Source organism: Mustelus asterias, chromosome 1 (assembly GCF_964213995.1).
Source record: "Mustelus asterias chromosome 1, sMusAst1.hap1.1, whole genome shotgun sequence".
NCBI lineage: Eukaryota > Metazoa > Chordata > Chondrichthyes > Carcharhiniformes > Triakidae > Mustelus > Mustelus asterias.
The window spans coordinates 158,679,133-158,697,999 of record NC_135801.1 but is presented as its reverse complement, the minus strand read 5'-3'; the positions used below and the strand labels follow the sequence as shown (position 1 = coordinate 158,697,999).

The 18,867-nt window shown below is 44.1% G+C and overlaps 1 protein-coding gene across 2 annotated transcripts in view; it reads right to left on the bottom strand.

Annotated features, from left to right (window-relative positions):
* The window catches only part of LOC144499568 (talin-1), a 278,973-nt gene that overhangs the window by 42,021 nt on the left and 218,085 nt on the right, over nt 1-18,867 (bottom strand). For both annotated transcript variants that reach the window (XM_078221680.1, XM_078221690.1), the window contains 10 exons: nt 17,714-17,857; nt 17,429-17,590; nt 16,944-17,084; nt 15,236-15,417; nt 11,026-11,158; nt 9,686-9,787; nt 8,431-8,601; nt 5,039-5,188; nt 4,355-4,456; nt 4,147-4,266 (listed from right to left, as the gene is read on the bottom strand). In XM_078221680.1, coding sequence (XP_078077806.1) covers nt 4,147-4,266; nt 4,355-4,456; nt 5,039-5,188; nt 8,431-8,601; nt 9,686-9,787; nt 11,026-11,158; nt 15,236-15,417; nt 16,944-17,084; nt 17,429-17,590; nt 17,714-17,857 — 1,407 coding nt within the window. The remainder of the gene's footprint in view (nt 1-4,146; nt 4,267-4,354; nt 4,457-5,038; nt 5,189-8,430; nt 8,602-9,685; nt 9,788-11,025; nt 11,159-15,235; nt 15,418-16,943; nt 17,085-17,428; nt 17,591-17,713; nt 17,858-18,867) is intronic.

Here is an 18,867-nt window from a genome sequence, read left to right as displayed (position 1 = left end):
TAATTCATGATCGTGTAGTAAAGGATCCTCTAGGGAAGTGTGATCATTGCATGCTTACATTTGAAACTCAATTTGAGGACAATAAACTTCCCACACTAGTGTTCAGTGTCATCAAGCACGAGGACAGATTTGGCCCTAGTGGACTGAGCAAAAAGACGAGAAGTTAAGACAGTTAAAAAGAGTCAACGTTGGTCCCTTAGAGGATAAGAATGGGGAGTTAATAGTGGGGAACACAAAAATGGTAGTGATACTAAATCAATATTTTGCCTCAGTTTCCACGGTGGAGGACACTAGAACCATCCCAATAGTAACAGGTAATGTAGAAATTGTTGAAAAAGAAGAACTTTAAACAATCACCATCACTAGGGAAAAAATACTGAATAAACTATTGGGATTAATTGCAGACAAGTCCCTAGGACCTGATGGCCTACACCCTGGGGTCTTAAAGGAAGTGGCAGCAGAGATAGTGGAGGCATTGGTTATAAGATTCCAAAATTCCCTAGATTATGGAAAGATTCCAGTAGATTGAAAAAAGATTTAATGTTCAAAAAGGGAGAAAGGCAGAAAGTGGGAAATTATAGACCCGTTAGTTTAACATGTGTCATTGGGAAATTGTTGGAATCCAATATTAAGGAATCAATAATGAGACATTTGGAAAGTCAAAATGAAATCCATCAGAGTCAGCATGGTTTTATGTCGGGAAAATTGCCTTTCTCCAATTTAATGGAGTTTTTCAAAGATGCAACAGGCAAAATGGATAATGGGGGTCCTGTAGATGTAGCGTATCTGGACTTCCAGATGGCATTTGATATGGTGCTGTGCAAAAGGTTATACACAAAGAAAGATCCCAGAGGGTTGGGGTAATTTATTAGCTTGGATAGAGGATTGGCCAACATAAAGCAGAGACTGGGGATAAATGGGTCTTTTTCTGGTTGCCAAGTGCAAACTAGTGGTGTGCTCAGGGTCAATCCTTATGATTTACAATCTATATTAATGACATGGATGCAGGGATAGAAGGTAGTCAAATTTGCAGATGACACTAAATAGGTGGGAAAGCAAGTTGAAATGAGGAAATAAGAAATTTACAAATGGATATGGACAGGTTAGGTGAGCGAGCCAAAATCTGGCCGATGTAATTTAACATGGATAAGTATGAAGTTATCCATTTTGGTCAGAGGAATAAAAAGGCAACTTATCTAAATGGAGAAACAAAATGCTTTGGTGCAGAGAGATCTGGATGTCCTTGTGCACAAATCACAGAAATTAGTATGCAGGTGTATTAGTAAAGCAAATGGAATTTTGGCATTCACTGCGAATGGAATAAATAAAGGATAAAGTAGGGAAGTGCTATTGCAATTCAGTCTCACCAACCCCAAAGTAGGGATTGGTGAGACTGAATTTGGAATACTGCACACAGTTTTGGTCCCCTCACTTGAGGAAGTGTGTAAAGGCATCAGAGGTGGTTCAGAGAAGGTTCACTAGGTTGATTGCAGGGATGAAGGACTTGTCTGATGAAGGTGACTAGGCAGTTTCGGCCTACACTCACTGGAGTTTAGAAGAATGAGGGGAGATCTTATTGAGGTATACAAGATGCTCAAGGGGGATTAACAGGGTAGATGTAGAGTGGATGTTTCTCTTTCTGAACATTCTAGAGTGAGGCACCATAATTTTAGGCTAAGGGGTGGCAGATGAAAAACAGAAATGAGGAGGAACAACTTCACTCAAAGGGCCATGGATCTGGAATTCTCTACCCTAGAATGCAGTGGACGCCAGAACACTAAACAAATTTGAGGAGATGGATAGATTGGTAATAGTAATGAAGGGCTGTGGGGAGTGTGGAGGGTAGGAATGTGGAGCTGAAGCAGAGATGAGATCAGCCATGATCATTTTGAATGGCGGAGCAGACTGGAGGGGCAGAATTGTCTGCTCCCTAGTTCTTGATGATCATTTTGCATACATTTCACTTGCTGCTGACATTGAGTTAACATGAGTGATTGTATGCATTTCACGTTGGTGTCCAATATTTAATTCTGTCACCAGGTAGTTGGGAGCTCCCCACCCCCATCTTCCCAACTCCAACTACCAAGCATGCTGAGACTCCACTGATGTCCAGCAAATTCTCTGTAGCTGTCAGTTGCGACATGGTTGGAGAGCCACCTCCAGTACTCTGCCGCTGTGTGTCCAGTGCTTTCGTCTCCTGCAAAGAGGGAAAGAGAGATTGAGTGAGAGCAGATGACATGTGTGGAACAGACAGATGTAAAGCATTTGTTAAGGGCAGCTATGAGGGAGTGGCATGACATTGGTGGACAGATACAAGAGGATGAGGAAAAACTGCACAAACACAAAAGGATGGATGCACTTGTACGGTTAAGTTGACATGAGTGATGACATGGAGTAGACTTGGTAAGGCAGTACAAGGGGGTGTAGTGTGAAGCACATATCAGGGTGTCATGGATTGCGCCACTGTACTCACCTTTCCTGTCATCTTAGGCCATTAAACTGCTTTCAGCATTGTGAATCCTCCAGCTTGGCATCATACTCTTGCTGACATCATGGGAAAATCTCCAGCCACACCACCTTGATTTCACTGGCAGGCTTGGTTTCTCCTGCTGTAAGGAACACTATGTCCCTGTGGGCCCTCATAGCCCCTGGCATCACATCAGGGAGGCAGGACTCTAACGTGGCTCAGCCAATGGACATGTGAACCTATTTCATCACCTCTTCGTGTCCTGTTCCCAGTTCCAGAATACATCACATTTCACGATTGGTGCGCCCCTATACACACTGGGAACTACATGCAATGGAGTGGCTGGGTTAAAAACTCTCAGACTGACGCACTGCACCTACTCCAGAGTTTTCCACTCACCGACTGGAATCCCCCACACACCGTTCCCCCAAACCAATGGCGGGGGGGAACTGCCCACTGCTTTGACGGATTAAAATCCAGCCCATTGTTATCAAACCAGCAGCCAAGCCATTGCAAAATTGGCTGTGTGGCTCAGTGCTCACGAGCCAAGTTGCACTATCAAAGAGGAAGAAAACAGCCAAACTAAAAACAGGATGACAATAATCAACAATAACGCCTGCAACCTTTCCACAATATTGATCACAACTCACAAACAATCCTATTATGATTAAGAAAAAAAACTTTGGAATTTGCACAAATCTCTGGGCATTTAAAACAATGTACAGTAAGAAGTCTCACAACACCAGGTTAAAGTCCAACAGGTTTATTTGGTAGCAAATTTGCTACCAAATAAACCTGTTGGACTTTAACCTGGTGTTGTGAGACTTCTTACTGTGCTTACCCCAGTCCAACGCCGGCATCTCCACATCATTTAAAACAATACCAGCTTGATACGAACATTATGAAAATTACCATCAATATTACGTAAATTATATTATACGCTCAATGTTCAAAAAATGAACTGTACACTAACAAAAAGGCAAAGGACATTAGTAACCCAGGCCACTTGCAGCTTAAATCAGCAAAATGTACAGTGTGTTGTAGTTATTATTTGCAAAGAGTTAGGAACTAATGGTTTTACAGGGTGCCTGTTAACTGCTGCACTGCAGTCAGGTGCCGAGCAACACGTGGGGAACTATAAGAAATATCCTTGATGAGGCTGCAGCATTTTGAACTATAAGCATGATTATTTCAAACTTATGTGAACCAGAAAATATAACACACAGCCCAAGGCGCCAAGTTGCTGGCTTGGGCTGCAAGGCAGAATCTGCTTGAAATATTCAAAGGGGAGTAGAACATTGCGGACATAACTACACACAGGAGGGTTTTAGTTGTGAGGAGTGGGTGTTGTCTGCTCGGGCTACTTTGATTGCCTTTGGAAGCTGGAGAGGAATTTCCTAGAGTTTTGTTTCTTAAATTGATCTAATTTTATTCTCCTCTTTTGCCTCTCTCACAAGATTGCAAGGCTGGCTGCTCAGTGTACTGAGGGCGCAGAGAGGAGAGGAAGAATGGATTGGGATCATGCTGTGCGTAAGCTGTGCCACGAGGGTAAGGAACAGCTAAGTCTTTGCCCCTCTTTCGTGTTCTTGCATGTCAGTTTACAATTGTACTAGAAATAGGAGAGATAATTGGATGAGGCATTATGATGTTTCGATAGGTGATGTTGCACTCTGAGTTACCTCTTCATTTTCAGCAGTAATGGCTGCAGGTTTGGCTTCCTGCGCCAAATGTCCATAGTCACTGGTAAGCTGATTGGCCAAAGTCCCCAGTTCGTCTGGATTGGTGGTTGATTTAGTAACCTGAATATGAATAAAATCTAAAGTGAGAAACAGCAATTCAAGTTCAGACTGGCCATGTTGAAATCAAAACTGAATGAATGGCACCCACAATTTCTTGAACCGTCACAGCAATAGCTTTGGCAGTCTTCACCATGGTGGTCTGGTAGTCAACAAATGAACCCTCTGGTTCACCTGAAGCACTTTCATCAATCTAGGTTTAAAGGAAAAATACATCAGTTTCCTCTAGGCACCAATGAAAATAGACAGCAGCTGTATGGGTTGACACCCCATAACCCTCAACACAAAACTGCACAATTACCAACATGCTTTTCTGCAAGTAAAACTGAAAGCTGTGGTTAGCAATTGAAACATAGAAACATAGAAACCCTACAGTGCAGAAGGAGGCCATTCGGCCCATCGAGTCTGCACCGACCACAATCCCACCCAGGCCCTACCCCCACATATTTACCCGCTAATCCCTCTAACTACACATCTCAGGGACAATTTTTAACCTGGCCAATCAACCTAACCCACACATCTTTGGACTGTGGGAGGAAACCGGAGCACCCGGAGGAAACCCACGCAGACACGAGGAGAATGTGCAAACTCCACACAGACAGTGACCCGAGCCGGGAATCGAACCCGGGACCCTGGAGCTGTGAAGCAGCAGTGCTAACCACTGTGCTACCGTGCCGCTTTAGCAATTTTCATAGATACTGAAGATCCAAACTGCACTGAGTAGGAATCTTTTTCCAGTTACTGTGTTAACATCTCCAACATGATATGATCTCACCTTGTTTATGGACTGGTTGATTGAGTCCACCATTCCACTCACGACACCGGCAGCACTGGCTGCGTCACCGAGTGTTCCGGACAGGTCCTCCACTGCCTCCTTCATCATCTGAACAGACTCATCCAAGGCATCCTGTGTTTGTGCGGCTTGCTAGAATAGAAGAAGCAAATGAACAAAAGAATGAAGGTCAAATATTTGAGGCTGGATCAGCCTAAGAGATATCCAACCAAACCCAGTGTGTAAGTTACTATATATTGTACTTCTAAAAAGCACTCCGATTTCACACCTAGATAGCCAAAGCTCTGCATTTCCTACTGGAGAAAATAGATTATCTCTATCCGACCCCATCATATTTCTTTATAATTTTAAGGATTTGATTAGATCTTCCCTCAATTGACTAACTCAAGAGAATAAAACATCAAGCTTGTGCAGCCTTGGAGGTGGGGGTGGGGTGTGGAATTCAGAATTTAACTTTTTGGAGCGCTGGCATTATTCTGGTGAATGTGCACTTTAGCTCCTCTAAAGCCAATAAGGCTCAAGGTTCAAAACTGAATGTGGTAGTCCTGATGGAAACTGATGAAGGTTCAGTACTTGAAATGAAGAACAATTCATTAGACTTCGATTACCTTTTGTACCTGCACACAAAAAGCTTTTAATCATGTGTCCAGAAAGCTTATTAGCATCCAAACAGCGTGTTAGATTCTGAAAGGACTACCCACTTGCAATCAGTTGGAGAAAGGCTAATTTTACTGAACTATGATTTGGCTGAAGTGGACTAGAAACAGCTACTTGAAGGTAAATCAGTAGCAAATCAGTGGGAGGCTTTCAAGGAAGAAGCGGTGAGGGTTCAGAGCAGATGGGACATCTTAATCAAAACTGGTGAGACTAACAAATTCAGAACCCTCTGGATATCATGGGGCTTAAAGAAAAAAAAGACAAGCGTATGACAGATATGAAGACCTCAATCCTGCAGAAGACCTTGAGTAGTATAAGAAAAGGGATGAAATTAAAAACATTAGAAAAGCGAAGAGAGCACATTAAAAATATTGACAAGTAAATCAAGGGAAAACCCAAAGATTTTTTTCATAAAATTGCAAAAGATAACTAAAGAATGTGCAAGGCCTATTAAATTGCATGAGGGTAATCCACTGGGGACAAGGCAGAGGACATTGGTATGATTCTTAATGAATATTCTTGTGTCTGTTTTCACAAACAGAAAGAGCATACAGACCTTACAACCAGGGAGGTGTGTCAATATTCAGCGAAGGATTAAAGGGTTCAACAGCTTTGGAAGTGGATAAATCCCCAGGCCCAAAAAGAAAAAAAGTATCCTAGGCTGTAGGGAAAGAAAAGAACAGTGGGGGCTCTAACCATCATTTTCCATTCCTCTATGGTGCCGGATGACTGGAAGACAGCAAACATTGCAGTATTGTTTAAAAATGGAGAAAGGGATAGACTGAGTAATTACAAACAGGCCAGTCAGCCTAACACATGATAAACCTTCATTTAGAAAGACAGATTTATTGGATACAGTCAAGCACCGATTTATTAAAGGGAAGAGGGTGTCTGACTAATGTTCAAGTATTTTGAAGAGGTGTAAAAAGGAGGGTTAAAGAGGGTAGCATTTGATGCCGTCCATATGGATTTTAACAAGGTTTTTGATATGGTTCCACTTAGCAGCCTGGTCACAGGATCCAAGGCCAAGTTGAATCCAGAATTGGTTCAGAGGTCAGAGGTAAAGAGTAATGGTTGATGGGTGTTTTGGTGACTGAAAGGTTGTTTCCAGTTGGGTTCAGCAGGTCCATTTCTTTTTGTTGTATATTGATTTGGACTGGAATGTAAGGGTATGATTAAGTCTTTAGGTGACACAAATATTGGCCACGTAGTTGGCCACTAAGTCTTGGACAACATTCAGCCTTGGGCTAATAATTGACGAGAAACATTTGCACCACACAAGTACCAGATAATTACTAATTCCGACGAGAGAGAATCTAACCATCTCCCCATGACATTCAATAGCATAAGCATTGCGAGATCTTCACCGTCAGCATCCCGAGTGTGACGACTGACCTGAAACATACGTGGAGCAGCCACATAAATACTGTAGCTCCAAGAGCAGATCGGTGGGTTGGGAATTGTGTGCGAGTAACTCAGCCCCCAAGTCCTCAAAGCCTGTTCACCATTTACAAGGCACATGTCAGTAGTGTGATGGCATACTCTATGTTTGCCTGGGTAAGTGCAGCTCCAACAGCAAGAAACTCAACACCACCCAGGACAAAGCGACCTGTTTGATTCCACACACCACCTTAGACATTCGCTCCTGCCACCACCGATGCACAGTGGCAGCATACACGAGCAGGAACTCACCATGGCTCCTTTTTCCAACATCTTTCAAACACCTAGCAGGACAGCAGCAGCAGTTGCAGGGGAACACCCACCACCTGCACGTTCCCTTCCAAATCACACACCATCCTGGCTTGGGACTACATTACTGTTCCTTCATCACCGAATCAAAATCCTGGAACTCCCTGTGGTACATTGAATGGACTGCAGCAGTTGAAGGCAATGGTTCACCACCACCTCCTCAAGGGCAATTAGAGATGGTAATAAATGTTGGGCTGGCCAGTGATGCTCACATCCCATAAACGAATAGACTCCAGGAAGAGATCAATGGGTTAGTCAGCTGGGCAGAACAATGGCAAATAGAGTTAATCCGTTGAATTGAGGGGGTCAGACATTTGGGAAAGGCTGACAAGGAAGGGTAACATGTAGTAAATGGATTAATATTAAGAAGTGCAGAGAAACAGAGGGACCTTGAGAATGCGCGTCCACAGATTCCTGAAGGTGCCTGGAGAGGTGGTTAAAGTGGTCCAGATGGCATATCAGATACTTGCCTTAAGATCGGGAGATTACTCCAGAAGTGTAGAAAGCACTAGCAAGGCCAAAGCTGGAGTACTGTATGCAGTTCTGCTCACTGCAGCATCGGTAAGATGTGAGTGCACTAGAGAGATACCGAGGTTAAGAGGAAAGACTGGATAGGCGAGGGGTATTTTCTTTGGAACAGAGGAGACCTAATTGAAGTAAATAAAATTATGAGGTGTCTAGGTAGATTGGACAGGAAGGACATATTACCCATGGTTGATTAGGTCTTTCCATTTGTTAACCAGTGTGGACACAATGGGCTGAATGGCCTGCTTCTGCACTGTAAATTTCTCTGATTTTACAACATATTACATACTCTCAAATTATTATAGATGATATTGATCACTGCTAAAGATTCCCTGCTCTTTCCTTAGACTAAGGGCTGCATGTGCTTGAAACAATCACGCATTTGCGAACATAAACCAAATATGGCCACAAGCCTTAACAAATTCCTGAGCATCTTTGTTTACCTTTGGATTGCCGCCTGCCTCTTTAGCTGTGTAGAGCATCTGAAGTGCAGACTCTGCCAGTGTCTTGGTCTGATCCAACAAATTCATCTGGTGCTGGTGATTAACTGTCTTTGATGCTGCACCTATTGAGGCCATGGTAAGCGGCTCAAAGTAGCTCACCATCTGAGAAACCTGCAAGTTTGTGAAACAAGACACCCAACCGTGAATCTGAAGGAATCCTAGTTCACATTTCGATTTTCAGCATAAATACGCAACTGCTTCAAGTAGATCGCTACATGAAGCGCTGAACATTGGAGACCATTTTAAACTGACACCTGAAAAACTCTGGTGTCGAATACTAATCTGGAACACTGGAATTAATTCCACATTACCAGTCTACATTTAAAAAGCGTGAGGCTATGTAAACAGTACTGCAAGCACCGTATTTAACCCTTATTCAAGGATAGCGATACCACCACAGAATTCTGCTCAAGTTATTTATGGCTATTGAGGTCAGAGGCTTACTGAAACGTTGCTGCGAGTATGATGTGTTTTACGGTGCGCTGCTTTTTAATTCACAATGAAGTGAAGGAATTGTAAAATGTATACTTGTGTAGGGCTCTTCGTTTGGATTCTGGGAGCTCCCACCTTTAAACATTCCCACAGCTAGATTCAGGTTCCACATCCCAGTGACAGACTCGCATACATGAGCTACCAGGTTGAAAGGAGCTGTAAGCAGAAACTGGATCACAGATGTCATTCTTCAGAATAAAAACTTGAAAAAAAATGACCAATTCAAAAGCTAGCGGTGATTCTCGTATTTTATTTGTTCTCTTCACACTGCGGTGTGCAACCTTCTCGGTTTTACCCTCCTCTTCCTCTTGAACTCGTCACAGGGAAAAGCACGAGAGCACTGTCAACCTTCTGAAACATTCTCAAAGTGAAGGATCTGGGCGCTACTGTGTACCTTCCCAAAATCCCTGGCTGTGATCAGGGACTCACCACATGAGCAAATGAGAGGCAGAGGCGCAGAGAGGGAATGCTCCGAGAGATAGCATACAGCTCATGTGATGAGTTGAACCACCCTTTTCTATGATTCCGTGTACTGTAATTTCTCAGTGCGTTATGTACTGTGCTCCCAGCGTGGAGGATGCCATGTTTTGTATGCAGCAGTTATGGGATTCATTACATTTCTCTTTGTTTACAGTTAAAGGAAATGCACATCAGAAGATGTTTTGTTGCAGAGTGAAGTGCCAGGAATCTATTGTGTTTTTACCTTGTGTCCTAACTGTGAGGCCTCCGCCCGTGCTGCAGTTGCCACTGGGTCAATCAGATTGTTGATCTCTTGAACAGCTCCAGCCATTTGGTCATGTAGCGCCTAACGGAAAAATCAGAATAAAAATATAAAACATTCACAACAAGGTGTGGGCTCCAGCTTGGCATTTTTACCCATTCTGTGGTAGTTCAAGATAGCAGGAATTTAAAGAAAGGTCTTGTAGTCAGTTAAATACTCTGGAAGTATAGTCACAGCTCATACAGTAGCCAATTTGCACACAGCAAGGTGACAATTTGTTTCATAGCAACAGCAGTTAAGGGAAGATGCCAGGAAGAATTAATCTGCTCTCCTTTGAAATAGTGGCATGGGATCTTTGACGGCCATTTGAGAAGGTGGACCCTGTGGCGAGGGCTTAACTTTTCAGCTGAAAGATAGCATCTCTGACATTGCAGCACACTTCCAGTACTGGAGTGCCAATCCAGTCCCTGGTATGGGACTTGAAACCACAACCCACTGACAGAAGACAGAGCACTGCCGCTGATCCATAGCTAATACCATTTACAGAATATGAACTGTCACTTGAGAAACTGCATGTCTACTTTTATACTTCCCTGTAAAAAGCCTCTTTACCCACCCTATCTTTAGACACGCACTATTCCCTGGTCCCCAGGTCAGGACAACCCTAAGCCACTGGCAGTAACGCACTACAGCAAAGCATCAAGAAATTGGCCAACATGATAAGAGTGCAGCTCACCCAAGACCCCCTCATTCTGACAAGCGCCTGCTCTTGGATTGCAAGCTTAGAAATCATAAAAGGAATCACTGAAACCCTACATTGCAGAAGGTGGCCATTCAGCCCATCGAGTCTGCAGCGACAACAGTCCCACCTAGGCCCTATCCTCGTAACCCAACACATTTATCCCACAAATCCCTCTAACCTATGCATCCCAGGAAACTAAGGGGCAATTTAGCATAGCCAATGCACCTAACCACACATCTTTGGACTGTGGGAGGAAACCAGAGTACCTGGAGGAAACCCATGCAGACACGGGGAGAATATGCAAACTCCGCACAGACAGTGACCCAAGCCGGGAATCGAACCCAGGTCCCTGGAGCTGTGTGACAGCAGTGCTAACCACTGTGCTTCTCACCTGTGTGTGTGTGTGTGTGTGTGTGTCAGAGATTGTTACACCATGCCTTTGGATTTTGTTACATGATGTTTTGCAATAAACAAAAAAAAACTTCAGCTGTCTTTATACAGATTTATTTTAAAACACCAGTTGAGACGGACAGATTGAATTACAGAAGATCACCGAGAGAGAAAAGTATTTGTTGCTCACCTCTTGAGAGATGTCTTGGCGTGGGGCCAGCTGCTGACTAATTGCTGCCAGAGACGCCTGGTCGACATCCCTGATACATCGATTGAGAACCTCGATGGCTTCATCACACTCTCTCTGTCCTGGAGCTTTATCTCTGGAGGCCAGAAATTAAACATGTAGCATTAATATCCTATGTGTGAATTATCACAAGAAGAGTTCTGTAGCCGTAATAAATCCAGAATCTTTACATATCCTGTTACCACAACAATTTGATTTGATTTGTCACATGTATTTGCGTAGTGAAAAGTATTGTTTCCTGCGTGCTATACGGATATAGCATACCGTGCATAGAGAAGGAAAGGAGAGAGTGCAGAATGTAGTGTTACAGTCGGAGCCAGGGTGTAGAGAAAGATCAACTTAATGCAAGGTAGGTCCATTATTTTCCTGAAGAACATTCTTTTTGAATTGCTCATCCTGAGCGTGCATTTTAAAGATTTTTAGTTTGCGATGACCCAAGAGTCTCGGGTGCTATGCTACAGAGCACGCTTCACAAAAGGTCTGATGTGAAACACAAGATGGAAATATGCAGAACTCTTATGAAACGCACCGTGCCCCAAAACCACTAAATTTCACACATACAAAATAAAGTTCCTGTTGGCTATTCACAGATTTTCTTGTAACTTGTTAAAGAAAGAATTTAACTCTCAAAGTACCATCGCACAGCGACAAGTAAGGTCATCAGGGAAAGGAGGAGCAGGCCATTTGGCCCATCGAGCCTGCTCCGCCATTCAATAGGATCACAGCTGTGGTATAACGCCACTTTCCTGTCTGCCTGACCTCCTCATAAACCCTCGACTTCCCTCTAGATCAGAAATCTGTCCAACTCAGTGGTGGCGGAGGTTAGTCTGGAAATTATAGCAAAACCTCTATTAAAAACGTCTGGCCTTCATCAAATTTACACAATCCTTGCTGCATGCCTTGGGAGTTGGAATTGCACTAGGGGTGGGGCCGCAGAACTCATTGCAATTTACACAAGAGTTTAATTCAATAAACCTCAATGCTGACATTTTGCTAACTTGGCAAGACCACCAGATGGAGTATTCCATTTCATCAGAGATTGTTAAATGCTTTCATCTGCTTTGCTTTGCTAGGTTGACACTCAAATATGGAGCATCAATGACAAACAGATGTTGGTGGGTCCAACTCAGTCACAAATCCCGAGCTGAACTAATTGTACGTTCGGTGGCCCATAAACTCAGAACAATCCTAAAAATGCTTAACTGCAGTTGGAGTGAAACAGGGAGATAGAAATGTTCAAGTTTTCGACAACACTTCAAAACAAAAATGGAAACTGACTGGATGCTGAAACAACTTTCATTTATATAGCATCTTTGACACTGGAAACCACGCAAGCAACTTCACAGGAGAGTTATTTGACACCAAACATAAGGAGATATTCATAGAATCCCTACAGTGCAGAAGGAGGCCATTCAGCCCATTGAGTCTGCACTGACAACAATCCCACCCCAGGCCCTATCCCCACAACCCCACACATTTACCCTGCTAATCGCTCAAACATCCCAGGACATTATGGGCAATTTAGCATGGCCAATCAACCTATACCACACATCTTTGGACTATGGGAGGAAACCGGAGCACCCAGAGGAAACCCTCGCAGACACGGGGAGAATGTGCAAACTCCACGCAGACATATTGGGGGCGATTCTCCCAAAAGTGCTGAATTGGCGAGAAAACTGGTGCAAATCCCGACTGTTTTTTCAGTTCAACTTCAGACCTGAATCTCCCACACTGTGCAATGCAAAGGACACAACAGTAATATCATTAAAAGCTCGGGGAGGGCAGGGCCTATTCACGCCAGGGTCTGACAGTTCCGGAACTCTGCGTATGCGCAGTGGCTCTGATCTGTCAGTCTCCTCGCTTGCTGGCCAGCTCGGGACCCTCCACTGCTGCTCCTCCAGTCTCTCTCTCCCCCCCACCCCCTCCTTCCCCCCCAAATCGCAGCCCGCACAAGCATTCCTGGGCCAGTTCTGATTCCACCCACCCCCAATCCTGTCCTGGATCACCCCGATCTCCAGCAGTCTCCCCCCCCTCCCCCATCTCCAGCAGTCTTCCCCCCCCCAACCCAGCAGTGACAATTCCCCCACCCGCTGACCTCCACCCCTGGGAGGCAGACCACCCCAGGAAGGGAGATCCCCCTCTGGTGGACCACTGCCCGCCCCAATCGCTGGCCTCCCTCCAACCCCGAACGATCCCAATGCAGAATGGCAGCGGGACCGTCCCACTCCCACTGATCGCCCCCAAGCCCCGCCCACAATAGGCCCCATCCCTTGATCCCACCCACAATAGGCCCCATCCCTTGACCTCACCCACAATATGCCACCCCCCCCCCGCCCCGGCAAGGCCTGTTCTCCGGCTCTGGGAGACGCGCATGCATTTGCAAGTCCCACAAAATGGCCGACATGCAATTCTTCCATCCCGATGTGCCATAAAACGTGTGCGTCGGGATGGGAGAATCGCCCCCTTTATCTCCGATAAACAAAAGCTTGGTCCAGGGGGTAGGCTTTAATCAGCAGCATAAAGGAGGGCAAAGATGTAGCAAGGTGCAGAGATTTAGGAAATAGAATCTCAGGCCCAGGCAGAGGAATGGTGGAGAGATGTGCAAGATACCAGAATTGGAGGAAGTTCAGGTGATCCTGGCAGGTTGTAGGGCTGGAGGAGGTTATTAGGTAGAGGAGGAGGTGAGGCCATGAAGTCATTTGATAACAAGAATTAGAATTTTAAAACGGAGGTGTTACTGTACTGGGAGCCAATGTAAGTGGGTCAGCAAGTGTAAGGAAGATGGGTGAACAGGTCTTGGTGCAAGTTAGGACTTGGCAGCTATTTCTGTACATGCTATTGCATTATCCATAAAAGGTTATTTCAGTTATAGCTCCCTGAATTTAAGTGCAATCACAAAACATGGGATATAACTGCAACACTTTCACATTTAAACTGTAGGTCTTTGCTAGGAATGAGATCTAATCAAAAGCAGCAAGTCAGATCAGAAGGACACACATTTATAGAAGGATCGATACATCAAAATAGGCACTCATTTGCAAATGAGACAAGTCGGCAATTCATTAGCAGTCATCGAAACACATCACTATTTCCAGATTCAAGCAACTAGGAGAACAGCTTCCACTTCCTATCAGAATTTACTGACCACTTATAAACAAATAACAGCAATAACAAAAATGTGATAATCAAAGAGGAAGAGCAAGACTGTTGGAAGACACAAATCACAACAGTGAAGCTTAAAGCGGAGGACAGCTATAGGCTGGAGCTGTGCGTGTAGTTATCTTTTTGATTTTAGGTGATGTCCCATATATTGAAAGGACAAAAAGAAGAATCTTAAACGTGGGGTTTGTTTTTTTTGAATGTCGATGGTTCTACTTTTCATAAAAGTTTGGGGACTGTGGATTCACATTAATAAAATACGGACATACAAAGAAGCAGCGGGGTAGGCCATTCAGCCCCTTGAGCCTGCTCTGTCACCCAGCAAGATCGTGGCTGATCTGACAGCAACCTCCAATTTGCAGCTCACTGACCCCTGATAACCGATCACCCCTCTATACAACTCTGCCTTAAAAAAAAAATCAAAGACTCTGCTTCCACAAGCTTTACAGGAAGAGTGTTCCAAACATGGGATTGCCTACTGTTCAATCTAACTTGTGGCAGCTCTGGTAATATTGGGGAAAGATAGGGTTAGTACAAGAAACTAATGCAAGTGTGCGTTTCTTGGATAAACAGACTGTCCACCACTGCTTTGATTGATCTTAAAAATGCCTAGAGAAATAAAAAGGCTGACTATAGTCTTGGCACACTAAATAACTAAGATTTTTTTTAACAAGCGCTCACACAGCTCCTTTAAAGGAGGACATCAGACAGAAGCAGATACTTAAATAGGAATGGAGTGTCAGCAGATGGAACAAACCAAACATGAATAAAAGGCATGGGAATGTACGACAGCATCATAAAACAATTTGCAAAGAGCAAAGCTTAGGCAGCTTAGAGTCATCCGAATCTCAGATCGACGTTTCAAAGAACTCAGTGCCAGATAATTTGAAAATAAAATTATTGTCAACATTGAAATCCAAATTCATTACACAAGTGAGCCTTACTTTTTAAATGCAAGTTCCTCAAAACAACTGTGTTTCATGGAAAGAAGTACCTGATTGAAGTGATGAGTTTCTTGATAGAATCGGAGACGGTTCGAGAATGTCCAGCCAAAACAGACCATTTTGGTGGGTCTTTTGGGTTCACAGCAAGAGAGCGGGCAGTCTGAATGAGACCAGTTGAACTATCCAGCATTGTCTTCGCAGCCACAACAATGGGCTCCATGGCGTTAAGACCCTGTCACAAAAAAAATACAAATACATGCATACATTGTTGAGGAATTAACTGCAGCGATCAAACATTATTTCACAGACGCTTTGTTGAAAGAGCAGTCAATATTTCAGTTGGATATTTGGCGCCCTCATGTGGACAAATACTGGAAATTATTCACTTACTCCAATAATTAACAATACGGCAGTATTACTGCATGACTGCACTGTTTATTGAGTTTCGTGTCAGATGTGTGACACCTTGAGGTAGCCTTTGATTTTAAATAAACCATATAAGGCAGTGTTGTTTGCTTCATTAGCTCCACACTAAAATCACAAATGTGAGATTAACATTCAATGACAGGTGGATAATATTGCTTTCCTCCAGAGTACATGTTAGCATAATTCAGTACTGTCAAATTTAACTGCTTTACAATCAGTCACCAAGAGTCCAACAATATCAATAGGGACATAAATGGGAACGGGGAATAGACCACACGGGTCCATCGAACCTGCCCCAACGTTCAACATGATCATGGCTGTCCTTTGGCCTCAACTCCTCCTTCACGCCTACGCACCATACCCCTCGACTCCCGGAGAGACCAAAAATCTGTCTAACCGAGCCTTCAAATATACTCAATGATGGAGCACCCAGACCCTCGGATACAGGACTCCAAAGGTTTCGAGTGCTTGCAAAACCCTAAACAAAACTATACCGTCAGATGTGATTCCCAAATTTGGCAGCACTCGCCGAGCCAATCTGACTGCACTAATAGCTACACCAACAACCAAGTTGAGAGGTCAAAATGTGGCTCGTTTGCACTTGCTGTAAGAAGAATACATTTATAGGTATGTGCAGAAACCTGTTCTTGGCAAACAGAAGGAACGTGTTCAAGCCCTGTATTTTTTTTTATTACCCGGAAGCTTAGGGAGCCTCAAGTTCCCTGGTGCCTTCTCCATGGCAACCAAAGTCGACTTGCCAACCAACCAGCACCTCTTCCTCCTGTAGTATAAACTGCTGTGACCATTTGAAATTTGGCATTCTTATATTTGTCCTGATGAGTGCAAGATGAAAAACTTTCTTCCGCAATATTGGAGAAATATCTCATCTGAGTGTTAAACGATTAACCCTTTAGTCTGGAACTGTATCTTGGTGTTCTAGATTTTCCAGCTAGAGAAATGGTCTCTCAGAGTCTAGCTTGATAAGCCCTTTCTCAATTTTAAAAGGTCAAAATATTTTTCTCTTTATTGCTGTCCTAAATAAAATCCAGGTGATTGGCACTCCCGTTCACCAACATAGCAGTGAATTAGTTATCACTGTTCTCAGCAACATTCTAACTCAAACTACTGATCTTCTGTCATCACGAGCATTCTTGGCTAATGGTTAAAGAATTGATTTGAAGATTTTTTTTAATGCATTGTTTAACGCAGCTGAAGACACTGTATGCATAATGGAGTTCAGCAAAAACTGCTCACTGGACATTTTGATTACACTATGAGGGTAACCATAGTCCCTTCCTGTGGCTCATGGAACTACCTTGGTTTATAACATACCTCAGGACTAATCTGAGCTGGAACGCTGACAAACTCCGGGTTGGATGCAAAAGCTGTTAGATTCTCTACAGCCTCTATCAGAGGAACGGTCGCAGCCCGGCAATTCTCCCGGTTCGCATCTGTGAATGCGCCATCAAGAGCCTAGAGTAACAAAGAAAAAGGGTCGTAAATTGTTCCTGGATTTTGTAATACATTTAAAATATCAAAACTGATTCTGCGCTTAAAAATAAATGTCACCTTCATTTTACAGATTAGCCTATGGTGCCAACAATCCCAATCTCTAATGGATCAATCTCAATTGGTGCGAGTCAAAGGGCAGCCTTCGAGAATCCTCCTAAAGCTGCCACGTTCTTACTAAGCAGCAACTTTGTTTTCAAAGAAATAAAAGTGACTTTTACGTGGCTCGTTTGTTACTAGCCGACTCAACTCCAGAGGTTGCTACCAATCCCATATTCACTTTTAAATACAGGTTTTCTGGGAGTTACCTTGATTGTCTTCACAAGGTTGGCCGTACTATTCGCCACCTCCTTGGCCGATTGAACAAACTGCCTCTTCGCCACAGGGTTGGATGTCTTGGATGAGGCCAGACGGCAGGCGTTGCACAGGGCAGAGGTGTGTTTAGCAACAATAGTGGCAGCAGACAAGACCTACGTTGGAAAAGAAATAACACCCGATCCTAAGATTTCCCACCATCATCCAGAGAGCTTCAAAAGCTAATTCACTGCAGGAGATAAATGTTTTGATACCACAGCAGCAAAGATTGATCTTACCTGTGACTGAATACAAGCTGGGTCCACCAGGTTTTGACAAGCCATCTGGATTGCTTGATTAGCTCGAGCAAACTGAGCTGGGTCAACTAGTCCTTGCTGACCTGCGTGACTGTTGGGATCGGAGATTCCCACAAGATATGCGGCCTGTAGTGAAGATGGGGGATTGTATGGGGGGGTGGGGGGGAGCAAGATTTAAAAAGGTTACAAGGAAGTTTTTGAACATTCAAACAACAAATCCATTGCCTTTGTCTCCTACCATCAATCACCCAGTCCTAAAATTACAGGCCCCTTTTTCAATTTTTAAGAAATCAATTCCAGCCTCCCGGACTACCTGGATCCAATACAGTTCGCCTACCGCCGCAACAGGTCCACAGCAGACGCCATCTCCCTGGCCCTGCACTCAACCCTGGAACACCTAGATAACAAGGACATCTATGTCAGACTCCTATTTATCGACTACAGCTCAGCCTTCAACACCATTATTCCTACGAAACTCATCTCCAAACTCCGTGGCCTGGGCCTCGGCTCCTCCCTCTACGACTGGATCCTGAGCTTCCTAATGCACAGACCGCAATCAGTAAGGATAGACAACAACACCTCCTCCACGATCATCCTCAACACCAGTGCCTCACAAGGCTGTGTTCTCAGCCCCCTACTATACTCCTTATACACCTCTGACTGTGTGGCCAAATTCCCCTACAACTCAATTTTCAAGTTTTCCGATGACACCACCGTAGTGGGTCGGACTTCAAACAATGATGAGACAGAGTACAGGAATGAGATAGAGAATCTGGTGAACTGGTGCGGTGACAATAATTTCTCCCTCAACGTCAACAAAACGAAGGAGATTGTCATCGACTTCAGGAAGTGTAGAGGAGAACATGCCCCTGTCTACATCAATGGGGACGAAGTGGAAAGGGTTGGGAGCTTCAAGTTTTTAGGTGTCCAGATCACCAACAACCTGTCCTGGTCCCCCCATGCCAACACTATAGTTAAGAAAGCCCACCAACGCCTCTACTTTCTCAGAAGACTGAGGAAACTTGGCATGTCAGCTGTGGCTCTCACCAACTTTTACAGAGGCACCATAGAATGCATTCTTTCTGGTTTTATCACAGCTTGGTATGGCTCCTGCTCTGCCCAAGGCCGCAGGAAGC